Source organism: Boleophthalmus pectinirostris, unplaced genomic scaffold, assembly GCF_026225935.1.
Source record: "Boleophthalmus pectinirostris isolate CB_2022bp ecotype Guang Dong unplaced genomic scaffold, ASM2622593v1 HiC_scaffold_19, whole genome shotgun sequence".
NCBI lineage: Eukaryota > Metazoa > Chordata > Actinopteri > Gobiiformes > Gobiidae > Boleophthalmus > Boleophthalmus pectinirostris.
In genome coordinates, this window is record NW_026571140.1 from 18957852 (window position 1) to 18979574 (window position 21723).

The 21723-nt window shown below is 39.6% G+C and overlaps 1 protein-coding gene across 1 annotated transcript in view; it reads right to left on the reverse strand.

Annotated features, from left to right (window-relative positions):
• Window positions 1–233: 233 nt before the first annotated feature.
• insyn1 (inhibitory synaptic factor 1) overlaps window positions 234–21723 on the reverse strand; it is a 30549-nt gene continuing 9059 nt past the window's right edge. Inside the window, exon 3 of the mRNA XM_020941314.2 lies at window positions 234–1064. Coding sequence (XP_020796973.1) covers window positions 234–1064 — 831 coding nt within the window. The remainder of the gene's footprint in view (window positions 1065–21723) is intronic.

The following is a 21723-nucleotide window of genomic DNA, read 5'->3' on the forward strand; positions in this document are numbered from 1 at the left end:
CAACCTTTGGTTCAAACAAGTAATAAAATATATAAGGTATATAATGACCCAAGCATTCACTGTGTATTCCCTGAGAATTGGAATGAATTTAATCAGCAAGTGATTTACCATATATCATTTATTTATTTAGTAATTAATTTATTTGTGTATTAATCTATGAGCTATGTATTTAATATTAAATAATAATGCACAGTCCTCATAATGAAATTTATGATTTATAAGTTCTTGCTCTCTCAGTGGTCCTTTGCTTTCTGTTTGGCTGGAATATAGGGCAGTACAGTTTGGGTGCTCTTGTCAGAGACAGTCTGTGTGCTGCTGTTTCGTAAGAGTTTTTTGCGGCAGCTGGGATTCTGCAGGCCTTTCCTGGGGAGTGTGTGAGGACCCGTTAGCCCCTTGACCGGGGATACATAGGAAGGTTCTAGACAGTTATGAAGAAGGGAGTGCTCTGAGGAAGAACGTTTGGGGGTGACAGGCACGGTGAGGACACTGGGCTCACTGTCGCTGTCCGGAGTGGTACAGCCGCTCTTGTCCTCCTGTAAGTCCTCCTGCTCTTCCTCCTCTGCCTCATCGTCATCGTCACAGCACAATGCATGGTACAGGATCTTGTCGCTGAAGCGGACTCTCTCTCTCGTGCCCGATGTGCGTGACGTCTTGTGGCTGTGTGTGGAGCTGCTGGCCTCCTCGCTGGATGAGTCTGGAGTGATGATCCGGGGCCCATTGGGGATTGGCAGCCCTCCGTTCATCTGGGAATAGACTGAGGCAGTGGATGGGGGTGGAGGTGTGGTCTGTGTGGGGATGGTCCCGCGGCACAGCTCTGATTGTGCGTCTCCCGTTTGCTCTCCACTGAGACTGGCAGCTCGGCGAGAGGTCACTCCTGCTGCCTCCAGGTAGCTGCAGAACTCCCAGCTGTCCGACAGCACATCTGCATTGAGGAAGTCCAGCCTGAAGGCCTCGCCCAGACCACGCTCACTGCTGGAGGTGCTGCTGGCCGTGGCCACTGTCCAGTCATCTGGCTCCAGGTCAAAGTCAAAGTCCGACGTTAGTTTGTCAATTTGGCCCACCACCTGCAACAACAAAGACAGGATAGAGTAAGTCATATGCATTATCTGTGTATTTCTTTTCCACCTGAACACACTTAAAAATGCAATAAATAAATAACATACATAATAGATATAGATGTAGATTAATTGAAAAAAAAAATCTGTTGCATAATAATGCAACTGAAAAGCAAAGCTGCAGTGTATTCTTTTTGGTGCACCTGCATGTTTATCAATAGTGTTTGTTTCTCCTCAGGCCTGAGTGGACAGGTGTTGCAGGTTAGATGTGTCTTAAGTATCCAGTGAAGAGCTGCTGTGGTCAGAGGATGAGTCATGCCTCATCAAAGAGTCTTGTGCTGCTCTAAGGGAAGATGAGTGAGGAGAGAGAAGCCTTTACAAGTGTCCAGACATTTGCTGTTGGGCATTCATTGAGTGACTGTGATGACATCACATAGTCACTATTTGCTCTTGTATTTTCCAGTTCCAGCCTCAAGTTTTTTGGTATCTTTCAATTTTTTACATCACAATTGTCAGATTTTTCCTCTTTCCTGCGAAGATTTTTTGCACATGTCACACATAGTTTTTGGACTATTAATTAAAAGAGACTTTGTTTCCATTTATTAATTGTAAAGGGCTCCGCCCTACTAGATACCTTACATTGCACTTCTACAGTATATACAAATAACCAGAAGATGGAGCCAAAGTGTCTCTTACTTAAAATTCTACATAAAGCTACTTTAACCTTTTAACATATTTCATTGCAATCAATATTAACACTTCAGAACACTTTTCACTTTTAACCTGTTACTACCGTAACACCTCAGACTTAGAGCATGCTGCGCCAAATGTTAAGAAAAAAAAGAACAAGAAGAGTATAACCCCTTTAACTTACATCTTTTTCAAGAGCAACATCCATTTTCATGTCACAATTCTTTTACAGTTCGTCTATTTTTCTCTGATAAATAATGTTACACTTTGTCATTGGTCTAGTATTTGATTAATAAATGCCAGTTCTGTCGACTGTGTTGTGATTTGTTGTACATGGCACAAGATTGAGTTTATTTAACAGAAGAAAAAAACAAAGCTAATCCGACTGCCCTGACTCCAGTGAGTCATAACATGCTTATGCTTTCTTCCTTAGCAGTGCTGTGTGGCAGCCTGTGCTGCTGGTTAGCCTGACCCTGCCTGCAGTGGAGTATGTAGGCTAATTTAGCCTGATAAGTGTCCCTGTCTCTTTCTAGGTCACAATGCAGCACATGTTCACTGCACCAACACTGAGCACTGGGCTCTGCTGTTTCCACCACATTGTGTCATGAAGTTAAGCATATTGCTATAGCACTACAAAAATGCAGGAATCTGTCAGAATAAGTATTTTAAATTCATGCTGGGTGAAGAATAGAAAATGTAACACTACAAGTAATCATGAGACTATAAAGCAGGCAGACACATCCGCAGTCATGCATTAAAAGTACAGACAACAGCAGTCTTTCTGGCTGTACCATATAGTAGTTCCCTTTGGGCAATGAGCAAAAGAAGTCATGAGTGCAGGATTTATCAAACACTGCATGCGTAAACAGAATTAGTCCAGCGCTAGTTCCCTATGCAATTCCTCCTCATGTTTACTGTGCCAACACTTAATAGCCCTGTGCAGAGGAGTCTTAGCCAGAATAATTAAAACACCTGTTTGACTTAATGGCAGCACACAGTTACAGGCCTAAGCAGCTGTCTACAGGGACACACTGGTCCAGATTTCCGCCCCCATTTGACTTGTAGCAAAGTATGATACGAACTAATGTAACAGGCCTTTTGGATGAGAGGGATTGAGACATTGAGCCACATGTCATCTACAGCTGTGCACCTGAACAGGGTTGAGTTGTTTTGAACTCTCAGATGTACTTCAAGGCATATTTTGGCTGCAGCATCAGGCAACGACAGCTTAGAATTGTACTCTGCACCTGTCGGAGTTGTTTAGCTTGGGTTAGTGGGGGTCAGAGTGAGGCCTGGCGCTCATCTGCTTTGGCAGCAAGATTCACTGTCAGACAAAAATAAAGCAAAGATAATAATTGTCTTATTGTCCATAATGGGAAAATTCATCTGAGTCCCTTCAAAAGCTGGACACTGATGTTTGGGAAATTGCTTCATTGTCCTGTATCATTCTGACTGTACATAATTTCAGTTTGTGACTGTGAATAGTTTGTTTGTTTATTGAAAGACATTGGTGGAATTCTTAATCAGCTGTTGTTACTATGTTTTGTAAACTAAAATATTATTCTGTGTGTACCTTGTTGCCAGCAGATGGCACAATAAGTGAATCAGTTCTCTCATCAAAAACATACTTGAAGTAGTTCTATATGTCACTAATGCTTGAGTAATCTTGTGACCTCTCATAATCACTATTCAAACCCTCCTTATGGTTAGCAGTACGATGCTGTACAATGCGGCTCAGCCCCCAAGCCCATGTAACCTCTGCTCCAGCACAGCCATTTTTCATAAATATACCAAAGCAGGATCAAAATCATACAATACAAACAAATGAACTTGCTGCAAAATGCAGTAGTTTCATGGGAGAATGCACACTGATTGTGTTGAAATGGTACTTTGAAAGAGGAATGATGCAAAAAACTAGTTTAACATTTTAATGTTATTTTCAGTGAATATAGTATTTTCAAAATAATAAAAGGTAACATGGTGATCTAAATATGTTATGAGTTAATAATTAATAAAGAACATTCATAGACTGCTTTGCAATGAAAAAACTGACCAAAAAGTAACTGTAAATTCCAGCAAAGATGTGTGCTCGCAGAGTTGCATAAAACACAGGACAGTCCACAAACATGCTGTGTGTGTCAAATTAGTTTCACATTATTAGAAGAGTAAAGAGATTAAAAACTAAAATATGATCCATTCAATTCTAGCTCTACAAACTTATTTAAAACGCATATGTGTGAATGCGCCATGCATTGCATCATTACACTATGTTCAAGTGGCCCCTCTCCATCTGTTGTGTTGCCACCCGCTTCTTCCTGGATTAATTTTCATATGAGACTGAGAATATTTTGCTGCACTTGTTTGTTAATTATGCAGCACCCAGCTTCAGGCACAGAGTAGGCTTTTAATGATGTAATCTGAAACGTTTTCACATGTATTCACCACAGCCAATAAAGCACTTTTTAAATGTTATTTCTTTCTCTCAACATGCCACAGAGTTACTGCATGCTCCAGTGCAGCTCTTTTGGGCCTGGAAGCGCTCGATGTCAGATAGGAGGTCTCAGCAATTATCTGAATGGCCTTGCATGCTGGCACCAAAAGAAAACATTAGCAAATATTGTTTAAATGTTGCTAGCTCCTGCAGCTTTCAGAAAATGTTACACTGAAAGCATTTTCTTACTAACATTCCTTCACTTCGCTTTCTTTCGATCAGGAGGTCCCACACTAACAACTAAGCTCAATCGGTCATACATATTACTGGAGGGTAAAGGTAACAATGCAAATCCAAGTAGTTTAGTTTTACATAGTGACAGGTGGAACAAATTTTATGTAATAAAAAAAAAAAAAAAAAGACATATTACTTCACATAATCATGTTGCATGCACAGTTTTTGTTGTAGTTTCACCAATTGAATTTCACCATCCCCTTTTTAGCACCTCTCAATTGTTTTATTTTTTATTTTTTTGGTTTTCAGAATGCAAGGCTAGTACCATCTGCTGTAGTTGTAATAAAGAAAATGTCACGGCTATGGCGAACAAAGTCATATGCCCTTTTAATCTAGTATGAGTGAATTCATTTACCATTTAAAAATCTAATCCAAAACCCAGGCCTATATGAGATTCCACTATATATTTATTTGACATGATACCCATATTAACTGTATGATTCTTCCCCAAGCATACACATCATGTCCTTGCACTCTGTGACTCATGTTTCTGCAGCAGTAACACTAAGTATTCACATGTAAAGTGTAATGTGCTCAAGTCCTGCGGATTGGAGAGGATCTAGGCTGGCCATGCTTTAGACATGATTTATGTCAGGCTATCCTGGTTGGTCAGACTTTCTATAATGTAGTGTTGAGGGGCTGAGGGGATGAAGTGCCCTTTGAAGTGTATGCTGGAAGCAGTTGGCATAATTATGCTGTCATGAGAGAAGCTGTAAGCACTGCGACTTCATTAGCAGTAAATATAACAATGAAATAAATTATAATAGTAGAATAAATGTGTTATTTATTAAAATAAAATATGATACATTTTATAAATGAAGTAAACATTGAACAGTTTGAATCTTAAACTTAAAATATCCGAACTACCTCTACAAAACCTGCTAAATCTAAAAGTCTGGTGGTTTGTCCAACCAAAGAAACAAAATGGAGACTTTGTACAACAGCAGATGCAGCATACGCAGCTATGACAGCACACACTGATCATTTATTGAGGTTCTCCTTCATTGCCTGCGCCTGTGCTAAGGCCTAGTACTAATGACCAGAAAAAGATGGTAGTGGCACGCTACAAGGATCTGCAGTCTGTTTCCCAGAGATAGTCCCCGGATTAGACACAAGGACTGTCAAATGATGCTGGCCACATGTAAAAAGCAACCATGCTGACCTATTTTAATGCTGATTATCAATGTAGCTTGTTCCTCTGGAGGCCAGCCAAAAAAAAGGGTGTAGGGTTTGTCACATTGTGCATTTATGCACGTGAGAAACTAACCTCTGAACAAGGTCAATGTGCAGTGATTTTTTCAATATGACAATCTGAACTGCCAGTTTCTGTGGAGGCCAACAGAGACTGAATGATGTCTGTTTTGTCATGCACTGTGCTGCTTGTCAGCTGGCAATTGCATTGTTGAAGAAGGAAATCACAAACTGTTAAGAAAAACTTTTAAGCAGAATGTAAAATGCAGTATTTAACAGTTTTGTTCCCAAGTAATTTTGCTGCAGCACTAATAAAACAGCCCCTGTCAGCTGCCATTAAATGTGCTATGGTTATTCTAAGCATTTAAATTTCCAGGAGTGTGCCATTACTGTATAACTTCTGAACATTACTATAATTAAAAACAGAAAGAACAGATAGGTCAAAGGAAGCATATCTGCCAAGGCTCCTATTGTCATTCGATTTTTGTTCATGGTTTAATCATTGTACCTTTGATTTGTTACCGTAAAATAATGTATCATTATGTCAGATGATATTGTGCCACATCATACTTGATACTTAGAGTCTTTTTGGGAGTGTGCTGTAATATTTTATTTTTCAATCTCGTATATCATTACCCACACAGTATCAGGTGATCTGCTGTGGAGTTGTTTCACTTCTTCTTTGTAGCTGGCATATTCTTTCATATGGTTATCATCAAAACATTTAATGAGTACAACCAAACCATAGACATGATTGGTTTGAGGGTGAAATAGTAATAAGATTGAGGCTTAAATTTAGATTTGGACAATTATTTACTTATTTAACATACACCTGGGTTCTGTATATATTAAGTAGTAATATGTATATTTCTTACAGAACAGGAGTCTCATACCTGTGTGTAACTGTGAGTCACTGTCTGGGGGTGTTTGTGGTTTAAAATTAGCTCACACAGTAGTGAGTCTGAGCATCACTACTGTCCACTGTTTCATCACTTTCAGAAATAGACTACTTGGTGGACTACACTGGTGGAGTAAACATTTACTTCTATTTGACCCTAATCTTGAGAAATTCTATATAGTCAATAAAGCCTTTCTGGTCCTGCAGTTTTCCTGATTGAATTAAACATTGTTTTTACTCCTCTAACCATGTGCTCTATATTTGTAGTTGTTCTGTGGAGCCCGTGAGCCCACAGTGGACTCTTTTGGCCTCTGTTCTGTGTTCACATTTTTGCACTTGGTTTCACAGATCAGGGACTGTTGCTGTCTTTAAGCCTGTGTTGAGCCATGTGTAGGCAGCATTAGGAGAAAATGTTACATCTTGCAGAGACACAAGTAGGGATTATAATTACAATGCCGGTGTCACGAAATGTAGCTCTATATTTAAACCTGATTCACACATATTGTATAAAGTTACAATGGAATTATTTACTTTACTTGTATGAGCAAAACAAAAAATAAAAAAAATTAGACCTATAAGTGAACCTATAATTAAACATGCCTGAATCATGAAATCCATGTGTTCTATCTTAAACACATAAAAGAATAAGATTTTATGATTACAACAACAATTTGTCATTTTGTTTTAAATTCATCGCTCTATACTCAAATAAGAACTCAATCTGAATCTTCTAATACTTGAACAATAGTTTGCCTGTTGCCACATTACATGATAGTAATTTTTTTCTCACAATACCACATTCTTAAAAACAAACAAAACTAAAACAAAAACAGAGAACTAAACAAATAAACCTAAGTAAACACTACCTGCATGTAAAACACAGAATGAGCTAGTTGACAGTAACTGGAGCCCCCCTCAATTCTACTGCTCTTCATAATGAACAATGCATGCATCATCAGACTCATGTAAGAAAGACATCAATAATAAATCACTATGGTCATGAATATTCCTCATCGAAAACAGCACATTTTGCTCTTTTTCCCTTGCTGAGGTCAAGACACCTACGCTTGAGGAATGGGAAGTGAAATAAACAATCTTGAGTGATGGCACACCCACGTTACCTCCCCACCTTTCCCAAGTAGGCCACGGATATTGACTTGATCTCCAACTTCTCTCTCAAAACAATTTGTCATTGCTTCCCGGACTCTCCGCCATGTCTATCGGTGACAATCTCCAGGGCGACCGCCTCGGAGAGTGACAAAGCCTGTCAGGGTGCGTCACGTTCACTCTCTCCCCAGTGAGCAGTGGGACATCTTTGAGTCCACAACACCTTTATCAGATATGGCACTACCTAAAGCTCTCCCGCCTTTAACAACAAGCAACTCAGAGGGAAAGAAGCCCGGCTGACTTCACAGAGACCTATTTGCAAACAAAATCACCAGGAGGCATTCCCCACAAGGCACCATCTGGCTGCCACGCATACCTGTTCTCATCACTTTCACAATCACACTATCTGTTATTTATAGTGCTGCTGTCCATCTGCCCACAGACTGCATAGACAACAACCACAAACCTGTAAAGTGAAGTCCTTTAAGGTTGAACTGGCACAAACGCTCTGTAGGTTGGTCCAATTGTTTGTGTCTGGTCCTGTGTCTGGTTAAGATTAGGCACCAAACTGTAACGGTCAAGGTTAAGAAAAGGGTTTGGGCTTGTCTTCATTGTAAAACAATGTAAAATTTTGTTTTGATAACGCTCAAGTTCAGTTTGCTACACACAACAATCTTGTGTGAGCCAGGTTAGTAGTCGTATATTACTGAACATAATTCAATGATGATGATGGACTCAAACAGAAATGATAAAAAATAAATGTATATAAAGATTCCTAAATTATTAATTTAGCTTCTATTCAATGGTAAATGCATACAATAAATCGTTTAAAAATAGCTTACCATTGACTGTTAATTTAGTCATCAAAACACAGATGTGCTGGCAAGGCTTTCTGTATTTTTCCACTGCATGGGCGGTTCAGCTCTTTTAATTGCATATTGAAAAATTGACTCAAAAATATATCACTGGCAGCTTTGCATACAGAAAATACATATATGCCCCCATGCTTATTTTCCTTTGTAAACAATTGAGTTGATTTGCATTTTCCAGGCTGTGGGTGTGGGTGAGTGTGTGCTCAGATAATTATAGTGCATTGAGTTGGCAGAGAGACAGTGGTGGTTGTAGAGGTGCTACCTCACTCTTCTGAGAACTTCCTGCCAGTAGAGCTGGTAAACAAACTTAAAAGAAGAAGCCTATTTATATGGAGAATTATTTATGCACAATCCACATTTTTACACTTAATTAACTCCATTTAATCAGTATATTACTGTATGTGGTTTATAGTAGCCACTGATAAATGCACACAACATTCCATGCCACTCGAATAATACAAATATGAAAAGAAATGATCAGAGATCATATGTACTCGACAAACAGATTTGCATGCTTTACAATAGCTAAGCCTTCATAGTTTCAATCTGGATCTCTCTATATATTATTTTTTAAACTACCAACTATCCATCATCCTGCCCCTATATCTTATACTACTATAAGTGCATGTCTACCTGTTTTTTCAGTCACTTCTGACAAATAAGCTGTATGCATTAAGGTGAAGGACAGGGGAAGCAATTTCTCCATCCTTCCCTGCTCACAATTCAAGTCTTGCTCCTGTGCTGTACATTACCAATTCATAAATACTGGCCCTATTGTGCTGCACTGTTGACACAAATTGGACAAAATGAAGAATGGAGACGCAATGCCCCATATAAAGCACATTTGTCTTTTCTGTAAAGATGGCAGTAGAAAAAGTTTGAAGTGATGCAGCCGATGCAATTAGCAGGTATAGAGATGTGCTGTGGGTGCTTAGCCAGCCATCTGTGTGGAACGCTAAAGTGAGTTTGGTTGCCGCTGAGGTCTCTCTTGCCTCTTCCCTGGTGACCCTTTCTGCTACTCGGCTGGCTGCAAATGAGCTACGGCTGCTCTGTCGACATGATGCAATAACTGCTGTTTGTCAGGCACCTTTTTGATGCAAGCTTCTTCCTTTTCACACTCCATTCTGCGCGCTTCCTGGAAAGATTTGAAGCACTTGCCTTATTAATAATCCATAGAAGCCGTAGCCATGGGTAAATGCAGTGCTGGCGTGAGAGTCCTTATATGGCTACTGTTTTGACAGCTTTCATTGTAGCTTTTCTTTTTATTTGTGACAAGGAAACTTTAACTGATGACAGCAAAAAGGAGTGGTTAACTGCGAATGAGTCAGTGTGTACAGTCTGGAGAGGGGACTTCGCTGCTGCAGGCCTTAGTAGGGGAGAGATGGACACTGGAGCGAGCGAGCGAAGGAAACAAAGGTATGTATCAAAGGCTAAATGAGGCCTAGTCGTCTAGCTGGCATGCATAGCTCTGTAACCTCTGGCTCATGTTTAGGAGGCTAATACAGTTGGTCTAGCACTGTTTTAATTTGAGTGTATAAAGAGACCAAACATTTAGAAAAGGCGCCGCCTTGCCAGTTTGCTAGCAGCCCTCTATCTAATCAATCTGAGGCAGAAGGCATCGCTCACACTTGTCTGCACATCCTCATGACATGAACACCCAAGTATGCACACCCTGCCAGCCTTGGAACACACACATGTACACATTCTATATCTTCTGGCAGCTTGGCAAACACCCACTCGAGCCCCCATACATCAATCACTAGCTCTTATTTTCTTCACAAACACAGCACCATGCCAGACCCACACAGCAGAAACATTCACCTGACTCAAATCTGTCTGACTGTCAGAAAAGGCTCATGCCACTTTGATCCTGATGGAAAACTGTAATTATTCTAATAGCAGCCAGTGGATCTAACCTTGGGCTTATATGGTCTTATTTATAAGCCAACAATAACTATTAAAATGTGCATTACCATTCTGTCTGTTGCTGTGACTTCATCCAGCAAATTCAGTGGGATGTGACCTTGGCTCAGTGAGAGTGAAGCTTGATCAGGTTGGAGCAGTGCACCCCTCACATCATTTATGCCTTTTTGTCTCAAGGTGATAGCCACTGATGATGTCACCCTGTGTGGTTCCTTTATGTGGACACTGGCATGGAGGCTTTGGCATGTTCTCCCTCTTTAAATAGCCCCAGATCTAATCTGCAGACAGCAGCAGAGTTCTGACAGATCCAGCCCTAGTCCCTCCTCCTCCCACTAGGTGACACATTCTTTATTTATTTTTCCTCTCCTCCACTCTGGTATTCACTCCATGGAGCTCAAACCCCTCAAGCTATTGTCAGTTCTATTCTCCTTCTCTGTCGGAAGAACCCAAATGGATTTACAGAGTTTACTGTCAACCACTCAATTTTCCCAGTCATATGGAGATGGGCCCATCCCATTTACTCTAATTACACAGCAGTGAGTCTTAATGAGTATCCTGATCAATGCTGTTTGTGATACTTTGTCATGTGGCTGTCATGAGATTTATCAATAATTCAGGGAAATAATGAAACATAACCTTGTTCCTCATGGGAATACATGAAATGACTTCAGCCAACCACAAGTGAAAAAGCAAATCTAATAATATGATTATATAATGTGTAAAACAGGGAAATACAAGGTTAGGAAATGTAAAACACAAACACAGTATCTGTATATAGTATGGAATTCTGTAGTTTATACTGGAAAAGCTGCACACAATCTAAAAAAAGCAATATACTTTTGCTTCACACAATTGTGTATGACACACTTAAATCCATTTCTCTCTCGACCCTCCCCACACCATGCACAATTAATTTGATACAAGCTGGAAGCATAAATCCTCCATGATTGCGCAGTGCTCAGGACAATGCCACTGAATGTTTTCATCTGTGGACTCCAGAACAGCAGGAGACAGGAAAATGAGTTTTGCTCTGTCGTGTAGATGTGGGCGAATACCGCTGCATCGTCAGGATTGAGCAATTTAGGGCTCCAAAATGTAAAATAATATTCTTTTACCTAAAGAATGTGTCGTTTCATGTTGAGAATACACTTGAGGTCTGTTAACTAGGCACTATTCCTCTCTAAAGACCATTGGACTTAAGCAGGCCCAGATGTTCTGTCATCATAGCCTTGTTGTGTCTCTGGAGCAGTGAACTTGTCAAGCGTGACTGCCCTGGTAATGATCAGAATGTTAATGTAATTGTAGTAACCCCCTCCCCCTATACACACTTACACTTTTACCTCTGCACAATTAAAAGTGCAGCCTTGGGGCCTGGACCCTCGCCAGCTGCTGTAGGTTAATATATAGTCTTTGGCCAGACGTCTGTGAGGTGACCGCTGGCTGGCAGCCTGCTGTATAGGCTTGCACATTGTAAGTGGACATGTACTCTGCTTCCCCCTATGTGCACTTGTCACTGGAGATGATGAAGCACCCCACATCTGGCTCCTTCACTGTCTTAGCTTGCTCATCTCAACCTTTTTGTAACCTTTGTAGCATGTATTTCTCTCTTTCTCAGCACAGCTAGCATTCATTTGTGGCCTCTATCTTGCAGCCCCCTTGACACTAGACCTCGGAGTTAGTGTCTCCAGTCTCAAGGGAGTTCAAGGGCTAAGAGAGGGGGATAAAAAGTGAAAGAACGAGAGACAGAGAGAGAGTGAGGGAGAGAGAGAAGGACAAGGGGAACAGCATGAGCTGAGTCCATGCCCCTTTGAACATTGGCGACAGTTCCTCCCAGTGGCACCGGACAACACAGGACAGAGCTAAATTTGACCTAAAAAACAAAACCCCAACGTACTGCTCTAAATATGTCCTACTGATATACATTTCTTATTATTGTTCTGCTTTGTGGTTTGGAACCTCCTCAAAAACAAAGAAGATAGGATTTGATCTAATGTTTGCTTTGTCTTCATCTTTGGTTCAGTGCCATCCTACTTATGTGAATCATTATTGTTGGTCAGAATACACCTATGGCCGTTCAGTGTTCAGTGTGAATACAATGTGTTCAGATTGCAAAAGCTTTTCCAAAAATGCACTAAGGGGAGGACTGAATTATGGATGCATAACAGAGGCTCATAAAACATCAACAGGATGTTTTTTTAATGCTACTTTTGACCTTAAATTTTTAAGTCTGCAGTTTTGAAGATTATCTGTGGGTGACTTCCATTGTCTTATGAGAATAAAAGAAAAAGTTACAACAAGCTAAGTATTAAGGTGACAGTTCTATGGAAAAATATGTTTGTCAGGATATTGCATATTAAATCTACCTGTCAAATACTGAAAAGATAATGTACATGTAGCTGCAACTGAATAAAAATTTTCACCGGATATATTACCCATAGTATCAGATATGTACCACCATTTACCAATAGTTATTTGATTTGACCTCAATATGGCCAGGTTTTATCTCTGCAATATGTATATTTTGATAGTTAATCGATTGAGTAACACAAAATGCAGATTTTTCATCTGCAGCTCTGCCTCTTTAATTATGTATGAGTTTATGTATCTAATCAATAATTTATATCAGGCAACCAAATGAATGATTGAGCTTCAAAAGTATTCACTGCCTCTATAGCAAAAGGAAGAAAACCTGAATATTTTAGAGGGCAACAAATAACTGGTAATGTTTGCAGACTCCTTAATAGTCCTCATCAAAATGCGTATGAAATATTCATTTAATAGGTCACAATTTATTCAGATGACCAGTGTTGAAAATTGGCATCCCATCAAGGTACTTCAGCATGTCACTAAAACGCCTTTGGTACTTGAAATGCTGCTCATAATTTTGTAACTCCAGGCTACTGTTAACTCCTGTCAAGGGGGGCTTCAGAAGTGTGGTATGCAGAAAGCCTCAGAGCTTTACTGCAGCAGCAGCAGCAGTAGCAGTAGCAGAGAAGGACGAACATGAGCCTCTTGCAGCTCCTTGTAGCTTTACACTGGCCTGATTAATATTCCTTCTACAACACTGGAGACCAGCCTAAATGTAACGATAAAAATAAGGAAATAAGGACTCTAAAGGAGTAGAGGGCTAACCGGCCGTGTTCTGAGTAGACCTTGTGGAGGGCTGAGTATGTGTTTGGTGCCTGGGGCCACAGTTCTGCCTCTTGAGCAGCAGCCCTGTGTCTAGTTCTGATTGGGTGTTTCTAATGACATGCCTCAGAGCTGCTGGTAGGGTGCTTTAGGCCCACACTACAACTGAATACTCCTATATGTATCTGCTAACATGTCGATAAAAACAGCCTGTTTGTCACAGCTAATTATGAAAAATCCAAAACATTCTCTGAAAGTTGAATTCTTGATTGCACTACATCCCAAGATGTAGTGGAAGATGTAGACACAGGTTCTATTATATGGTTATAACAAAATATTTACTGTTTACTGTAGCAATACTCTCCAAAATTTGATTTATTCTGTATTATACTTTTCCTATTCCATTTAAAACTATAAATGCAATCTCTATATTGTCCGCAAAGGAGATGGAGACAAGCAGCCAGTAAACAAAAGTGAATTATTTAGTTGATATAGTATGTACAACAAATAGGGCACATATAGACAATGTGTCCATGTGATCCATTCCTCTCACTCAGGATGTGCTACTGAGTGCCCTCCCATTCAAATGGTACATGTTCTTGCAATCACTGCAGTCTATGCAATTCATTAGGCCCCAGATACCGGCACTGAGCTCCAAAACTCACCGTTCTGCTCCGTTTAATGGAAGTGGCAATAAATGGATAGCTTTGTAGGTAGCGAGTGAATGGGGGAAGAGTGAGGATGCATTTATCAATTAAATGACAGGGGCAGAATGTGTGCGCAGTGAATTAAGAGAATCCATTGGCCTATTTTTTCACTCATTGGAAATCATCAACACTAAATACAGCGATAGGAGATAAAGGAACCGAAGCCAATAAAGTTGAGCAATGGCGGAAAAGTGCAACTATGGGCTGTCACAGAAGTTTACATAAAAGCTGTCATCAGGGTAATTTGGCCAAAAGGGTGTTTCTTGTCCAAAGTGCAGTCTGAGCACTTACTAAAAGCTGTCACCACAAGAATAAAATTGAATTGTTAAGGATGATCAATATTGTGGGCACTACTCTTTCAGACTCAATTTGTAGCCATTTTTGGGACATTAAGATATTATTGTGAAGCCTTGTATAAGAAATGTTAGCCTTGGGTGTTAAACTGATTCAAAGTGTTTCAAAGAATTAGTTTTATTTTCCACTCTAAAAATAACTATGATTCTAAACTGATGTCCTGTGATATTGTCAGTTTGTGGGAAAAGGGCCCTACACACAGTGATGTATAGATAATAGCATTGAGTTCATGAATCTTCATGGTTGGCTGGAGTGTCAGGGTGCCTTTCTCTCCTGCATGTCAATAAGTTTGCATTATAGGCCCAGGACACGCTGACTTTGAATGGACATTGTGTTAATGTAAACGTCTCATGAGCATGAGGTTGTGGTTGTGTTTTGTTCACTTGTTTTTTGTTTTGGTTTGTTTTTTGTTTTTTTTAACTATTGTCAAATGTTTTTCAAAAATGTTTTGTGTGTGACAGTTGGCTGTGCAATATGTCGTCTCAGAGCAGATCTAATTTCAACAGCGCCCGAGTACAAATAGATGGCACACATAATGTGTTTGTGTAGATATTGCATTTCTCTTTGTTATAAACTCTCTCAATATATGTGCAGGATTTTACAGGCAACAGTGCGTCATGACTAGAATTTTAGCCCACTAATCCGAAGGTTAGTAGTTTGAGTCAATGGCAAGAAACATCATTCCTATCATTAAATATCTATATGCTTTATTTGAATGAGTATGTTTGTATGAATGCCAATGTCGGACAACATATGGCACATGATACAACCTAACTCTTTTTTTTAACCCTGTCAGGCTCAAATTAATTTTTAGTATCAGGAAAAATATGATATTTGGATAAAATTATAATATGGGGTAGTAATATACAATCCTTTTTTATTCTTTGTAAACAAAAAAAGTATTTTGCACTTCTGGCAGGTCGTTTGTGTGTAACCATTCTTGCACAGTCTGCATCGTCCATGTTTATCAGCATGCATGGGAGAAAAGGCTCCTGAGTAAAAAAAGCTCATAAAATATGGATGTGGAGTAAGTAGGTAATTGGAATTTAGCTGTTGCAAATCTGCAACGCCTGCCTGGAGAGGGTTAACCTGTGTTGTCCTAAAACAGATAACAAAATAATACAATTTTATTAAATAATTCCTTGGTTATTTTTTGGTTTCCGATACCAGGACAATTCACCAGTCTCTTGAGCGGTCTATGTGCCATAAAGGATTATGCACCATGTTTTGTTTTCGTGCAGGGTGCCTCAGAAGTAATAACTTCAAACATGGGAACTGTATAGAAAGTGAGAAAAACAGTTCTAAAAACCTTAAGTGTTGCTTCATACATATGTATGTTGTTTTGGCTGGCCACAGCGAGGAAACAGCAGCACAGGGCTCTGTTTTGCTCTGTGTACATCTAATTGCCTGACCACCAACCGTTATTGGGGAGATTTAAATCCAATTTCATATTCTTGCAAATATTCTCTACTTCGGAAACCACTTTCTCCATTCCTTGAGCCTGGCTGAGTTTGGAGCAAAGTCCCCACTACCTGCAGCGCGGATCGGCAGCAGTCAACCTTTATCAATCTGTCAGTCAGGCAGGAGCTGTCAGAGTGAGTTTGAGAACATCTACCCCTGCTAGCACTCCTGCAACATTTGGTTTTCCCCAGTCCCCTACCTGCCAATGTAATGTCTATGCAATTAGTCAGTGCGTGAAGTAACAGTGTCAACCCTGTCCTGGAGTGCATATGGGGCTTCATCTGGTCAGGAGAGACGAGAGCATGTTTGACAAATTCTCTCACACAGGTCTCCACACACACGGAAACGTCAAAGCAACACTTGTGATCTTTTGGCCGCGGGCCTCAATTAGTTGAAGCAGCACAAGATTTACATTAACGCCATGTTGTGTGTAAAGGTCAGACTGCCTTGTGTGTGTGTCAAGTGAAAGTGCAAGAGAAAGGTTTAAACCAGAATCTTTAACACGTCTTCCTAATTTTATACTCCCTAGACACAGTTTTATGATAGCGCAAAATGTCAAAGGAAAGGTTTATCTTTAGTCTTTTTTCCCTGAACCAACACTTTGAACTTCTAAAGCAATCAGCTGGAACAATATTAACTGAGAAATGAGCAGTTCTGGATATTAACTTCTTTTGCGAGTTTTAAGTGGGATTGAATACGTGAAGTCAGATTTATTGAGAAAAGTACATGGCCGTATTGCAGAATGTGTAACATTTTGTTATAGTAATACAGTGTGCTATGTAGTTATTTCTCTATTGTTAAACCAACTACACAGACTTGTTCAACATATTCTTGCCAAATACCTCCATCTGTGCCATTTTAAAAACATTATCGACTAACTAACAAACTTTTTACGGAGATTTTTTTCCATCAAAACTCTAAGCGTTTATTTATCAAATGCAACACAATACATATATATGCTAGTGTCTCATTGTTCTCTGACACTTTACCTAGTTAAATAAAGGCTAAATTAGATAAAATAAACTATAATGCTTTGTATATGTTTCTATACTTCCAGAGCCTATTTCAAATATGGTTTCATCTGTATTACACCCTGAACACGGCTAACAGAAGTATCAATATTCACATAAACTTACTGGAAATGATGCAGAAAAGTGCATACTTTTAGGATTATAGATTATTGTAAAAATAAATTTTTCGCTGTTCTATTTTCATTCATGTATTACCATTTAGATTTTTTTTCATCTACCACCTGCTGCAGGATTGCTTAATTCACCAGAATGACATTAAACATTTAAACAAGTATTTTCAATTTCAACACACCAGGAATCGATTTAATTTGTGTCAACAACAACTTCCTGTTGTCTTGGCCTACTTTTTCTTTATAGCACTGAAACTAAATATACATTTGAATCGCATGTCCTTTTAAGTGTTCCACCACACATTCAGCTCCTCTCAGCCCACTTAATATTGCCTCCATTTGGGTCATCGCAGATGTCATTGACTAAATGTAGTCCAAAGCTATTTTTGGTTGTTACAAATTACTCCACAAAGCAGTGACGCAAGAAATGGAGATCTGACGTTTTCTGGGGCTGAAGGATCTTTCCACAGATGTCACTATCATTATAAATTGTGTGGCATTTAAAATGGAAAAAAGTATGTGAAGTGTGTCTTGGGTATATCGTGAGCCAGTGTGAATATGCTTTGCTAACAGGCGTTGCAGCAGGCTCCCAGCGCAGAATGCTGAAATGACAGGTGTTAAATAGCCTGACCTGTTTCCTCCGTCTTTTTTCATTGTCATGCGTCTCAGAGTGACTTGCAGCCATGGGATTATGAAATGAACTGCTGACCCCCCCTGGCGCCACACTTCCCTCCGGCACTGTTCACACTGTTCTCTAGCTCTGAAAATGGAACTGTTGTCTGCAGGCCCATAGATAAGACTTTCTCTCAGTTTTTTTTCTTTCCATGCCTCCATCTAGCTTTGATGGTATTCAACAAAATAGAGAAGCCCAGACAGACCGTACTTCTACTTTGTTCTATTTGTTTTTCCGCTGACAAAAGCCACCCCACTCAAACCCAAACAATGGATGACCTCTGTGTCTTCTCTCTTGTCCAACTCGGAAAGTCCTTACAGTGGGCAAATTACACTGCCCTACTTGCAACCCAAACAGCTGATTCTAGTTATAATCCCAACAGTGACCTTGATACCCCCAGAGGTCACCTACAGAACTCAAACCAGATCCCAACCAGATCTAATAATGATGCAACTATTGGTCTACCCTTTTATAAACAGCACACCTGGGGGATCTCTCAGTGCTGTCCCAGGCTCTTCTCCTGTTCTGTGCAGCACATACATATCAATAAAACAATAAAGTCTACAGTATGTGCTAAAAACAAAACAAAAAATCTTTGCAGTCATGGCAAATAAAACTGTTTTTTCATCATGGTTCATGATCTTATGCACATCTTAACTAAATTATGACAAGTGCAAAACTACTACATGTTCTACAGCCCTAGAAGTATCATCTCTGAGTGGGAAAAGGGGGTGTGACTACATACAATTAACTTAGTGCTTTGCATCTGAGTAGGCTTAGGTGAATGGGAAAGTGCATGCTTGTAAGGCTTATGTAACAGTGTAAAAATGCTTATTTAGTAATTGCATTCACTGTTAACCTTAAGTCATTATCCACCCAGACATTTACTATAAATAAGAGAAAGTGCCTATATTTCTAGGTATTTTTACACAATAAACACTGTTTACTCGATATTTGCCAGAGCTCAGTTATTCTCTGGGCTGTTTATGCAAAACATATTTAAGTGTAAGTTCATTTAAAAAATGACAAATGATGATGAAACAGATGATGCTTTCTCAGCTGGTTCGCCTGTATTCAGCCTCACATTTTATTATGTCCGGTTATGTATTTTAGCATGTTAGCGTGTGTGTGAGTGTGTGTGAGTGTGTGTGCATGTTTGTGTGTATGTGAGTGTGTGTGTTTGGGTTGTTTGATTGTGTGGGGTTGGGGGTGTGGGGGTTGGGTTGGTTTGTGGGTGGGTGGTTGAAAATGTGGGACTGTTTTTAATCACTGTAAAGCACTTTGTGTTGCATTTTGTATGAAAAGCGCTTTATAAATAAAGTTTGATTTGATTTGATTTGAAATGAACAGAAAACATACTACTTTTTTCTCATCCATATAACTACAAAACTGTACATTTAGATAACACATGGAGGTATTCATGTAATGCCACAAAGACCATAAAACACAATTAACACAATGGGAAGATATTCTGTTTTCCTCTATCATCTGAAATTAGAATGTACCCAGAAGACAGTAGTATACTGCTTCTTTGTATCAAGGACAGGAGCATGCTCACAGTACAACCCAACAATAGTCATCGATCGTGTGGATTCATGGCCATTTGCATTCAAGAAACTGTTGAATAAGAATCTTTTTGCTATTGAGCGACTCTGACACGTTGTACAGCTTTATTGTTTGAGGTCACATGGTTGCATTATTTCAGTGCATACAGTAGATCAAAGCATGCTCGCCCATCCCAATATGTCACAAGTGCTTTTTGTCAGGGAGTACTACTTTATGTTGTTATGATTTTTTTTTTTTTTTTTTTAAACATGCTTTGCTTCGTCACCATTAGCCACAAAATGATGAATCATAGTTGAACTGAGGACACAGGTGCTGTTTTAGCTGTCAGATATTTCAGCTGTTTCTTACCATCTCCTACAACAGAGGAAAAATACGTCTGCGTTTAGGGTTGGGGTGCAATACATGTGAGTGCAAGGCATGAATGTGTTTGGCAGTCAAGTTAGTTTGTGTATAAAACAGTGACACTATATTAATCAATCCCTTTGGAACATTTTCATATACAGTTAATTATTAGTGTATTTTTATCAAACCTTTAGTGAAACTTATAGCACAGGTGACTGAGCACATGACAAAAAGTATGAATCATGAAAAAATTTGTTGACATGTCATGTCCCCAGCTGCTCTTAGCTGTGCGCCTGAATAATTATCCGGTCCCCTCTGCCAGTCTTCTTTCATCTCTGCTGCATTAGACACTGTGTTGTCATGCTATTGACAATGACAGTGGTGCCAGTGGCAGAGTGTGGGCTGCCAGGGGCAACCAGAAAAGGAGAGGGGAGATCCCTGATATTGGAGACTCTGCCATGCATAATCAAGTAGTTTAACATCAAAGCTAGAAGATGCTAAGGTTGTCTTACAAAGGCGGCACTACTCACACTGAACGTTTCATTATGAAAGGGAACAATTAGAAGCAATTACGAGCAAAAGCCATTCTTCTCTCATATGCAGCCCCCAATTTAGCTCTGGATGTGTAGCTCATTACCGTGGCTGTTGAAACACCTGATCTAACATTGGCCGAAGCCCCGTACTGTGCTGAAAATATGTCTTCTCCTTGGATACGAATTTAACTTAAGTATGAGTCAAGTGAGCCAGGAAACTGTTACCAAAACATAAAAATACTCCAAAACTATTTGTTATCCATGCAACCAAACTTCCTGCTGCCAAAAACTTGAGATAGTTGAAAAAGTAACTGTGTCTATTGTTGTACTGTTTCCATGAACATATTTTGAGAAGCATCTCCCTGGTTCTTTTCCTTGGGTCCATTTATCTACCTCTGACTGAGTGTTACTCAGTCCAGTGCAGATAGGAAACCCTGTTCTGTCTCATATGTGAGTTCTTATGTTGGGTCTAGCTGAAGACTATTGTTGTTGTAAGTAGGATACCCTGGGCCTCTAACATCCAGTATGCAGATTGTCAGACTCTTTGTAATGGGAGGCAATGAGTGATATTTAAATGCTAAATGGATGTTTGTCAATTTAGCATTAATTATGTCGATTATACCACAAATCCAAGGAAGGAAATCTCTTCTATGGGCATTTCTGAACTCCTACACTTTGCTCACTTAGCAAGGGGAACTACTGCAATTATTTCCACAGGATGTATGGTCCTGCATTAGAAGTGTAATTAAGTCCTATTGCTTCTATCTCTTGTTGTGTATAAATGTGTGAAATGGAAAATGTAGTGACGTTTTTATCACATAAGCCAAAAGCTACTCAAATGTTATCAAAAGTGGTTACATTTTAGATGGACTGATAAGATGAATTCCTGCAATATTTGTTCACAAACTCATAAGAATGAATCTTGTACTACTCCTGCATACCTGCATTTGGGCTCAAACCACTTGGTAATAATAATGTGTTTGATTTATATGTTTTTTTTCACTCTTTAAGACCCTTTACAGTGCATTATTCATTCACCCCATAGTCACTGGTGGTAAATTACTGTTGTAGCCACAGCTGCCCTGGGAGGACTGACAGAAGTAAGGCTGACAAACTGCACCATCAACCAGACTGACCAGTCCAATCAGAGGGCGCATTGTGATTTTGGGATGTCCCAAAAGTAGAAGTGTCCACATGAACCAAAATAAACAAGGAAACGCTAAAAAGATTTGAATAGGCAATCTTAAGCAGAAGCACAGATTTTGCTTTTGAAAAACGTATGGAGGGAAGCACCCTGCACATTTGTTAACTTGAACTGTATTTAACAAAAGTTTGGTTTCTCTGTTTGTACCTCTG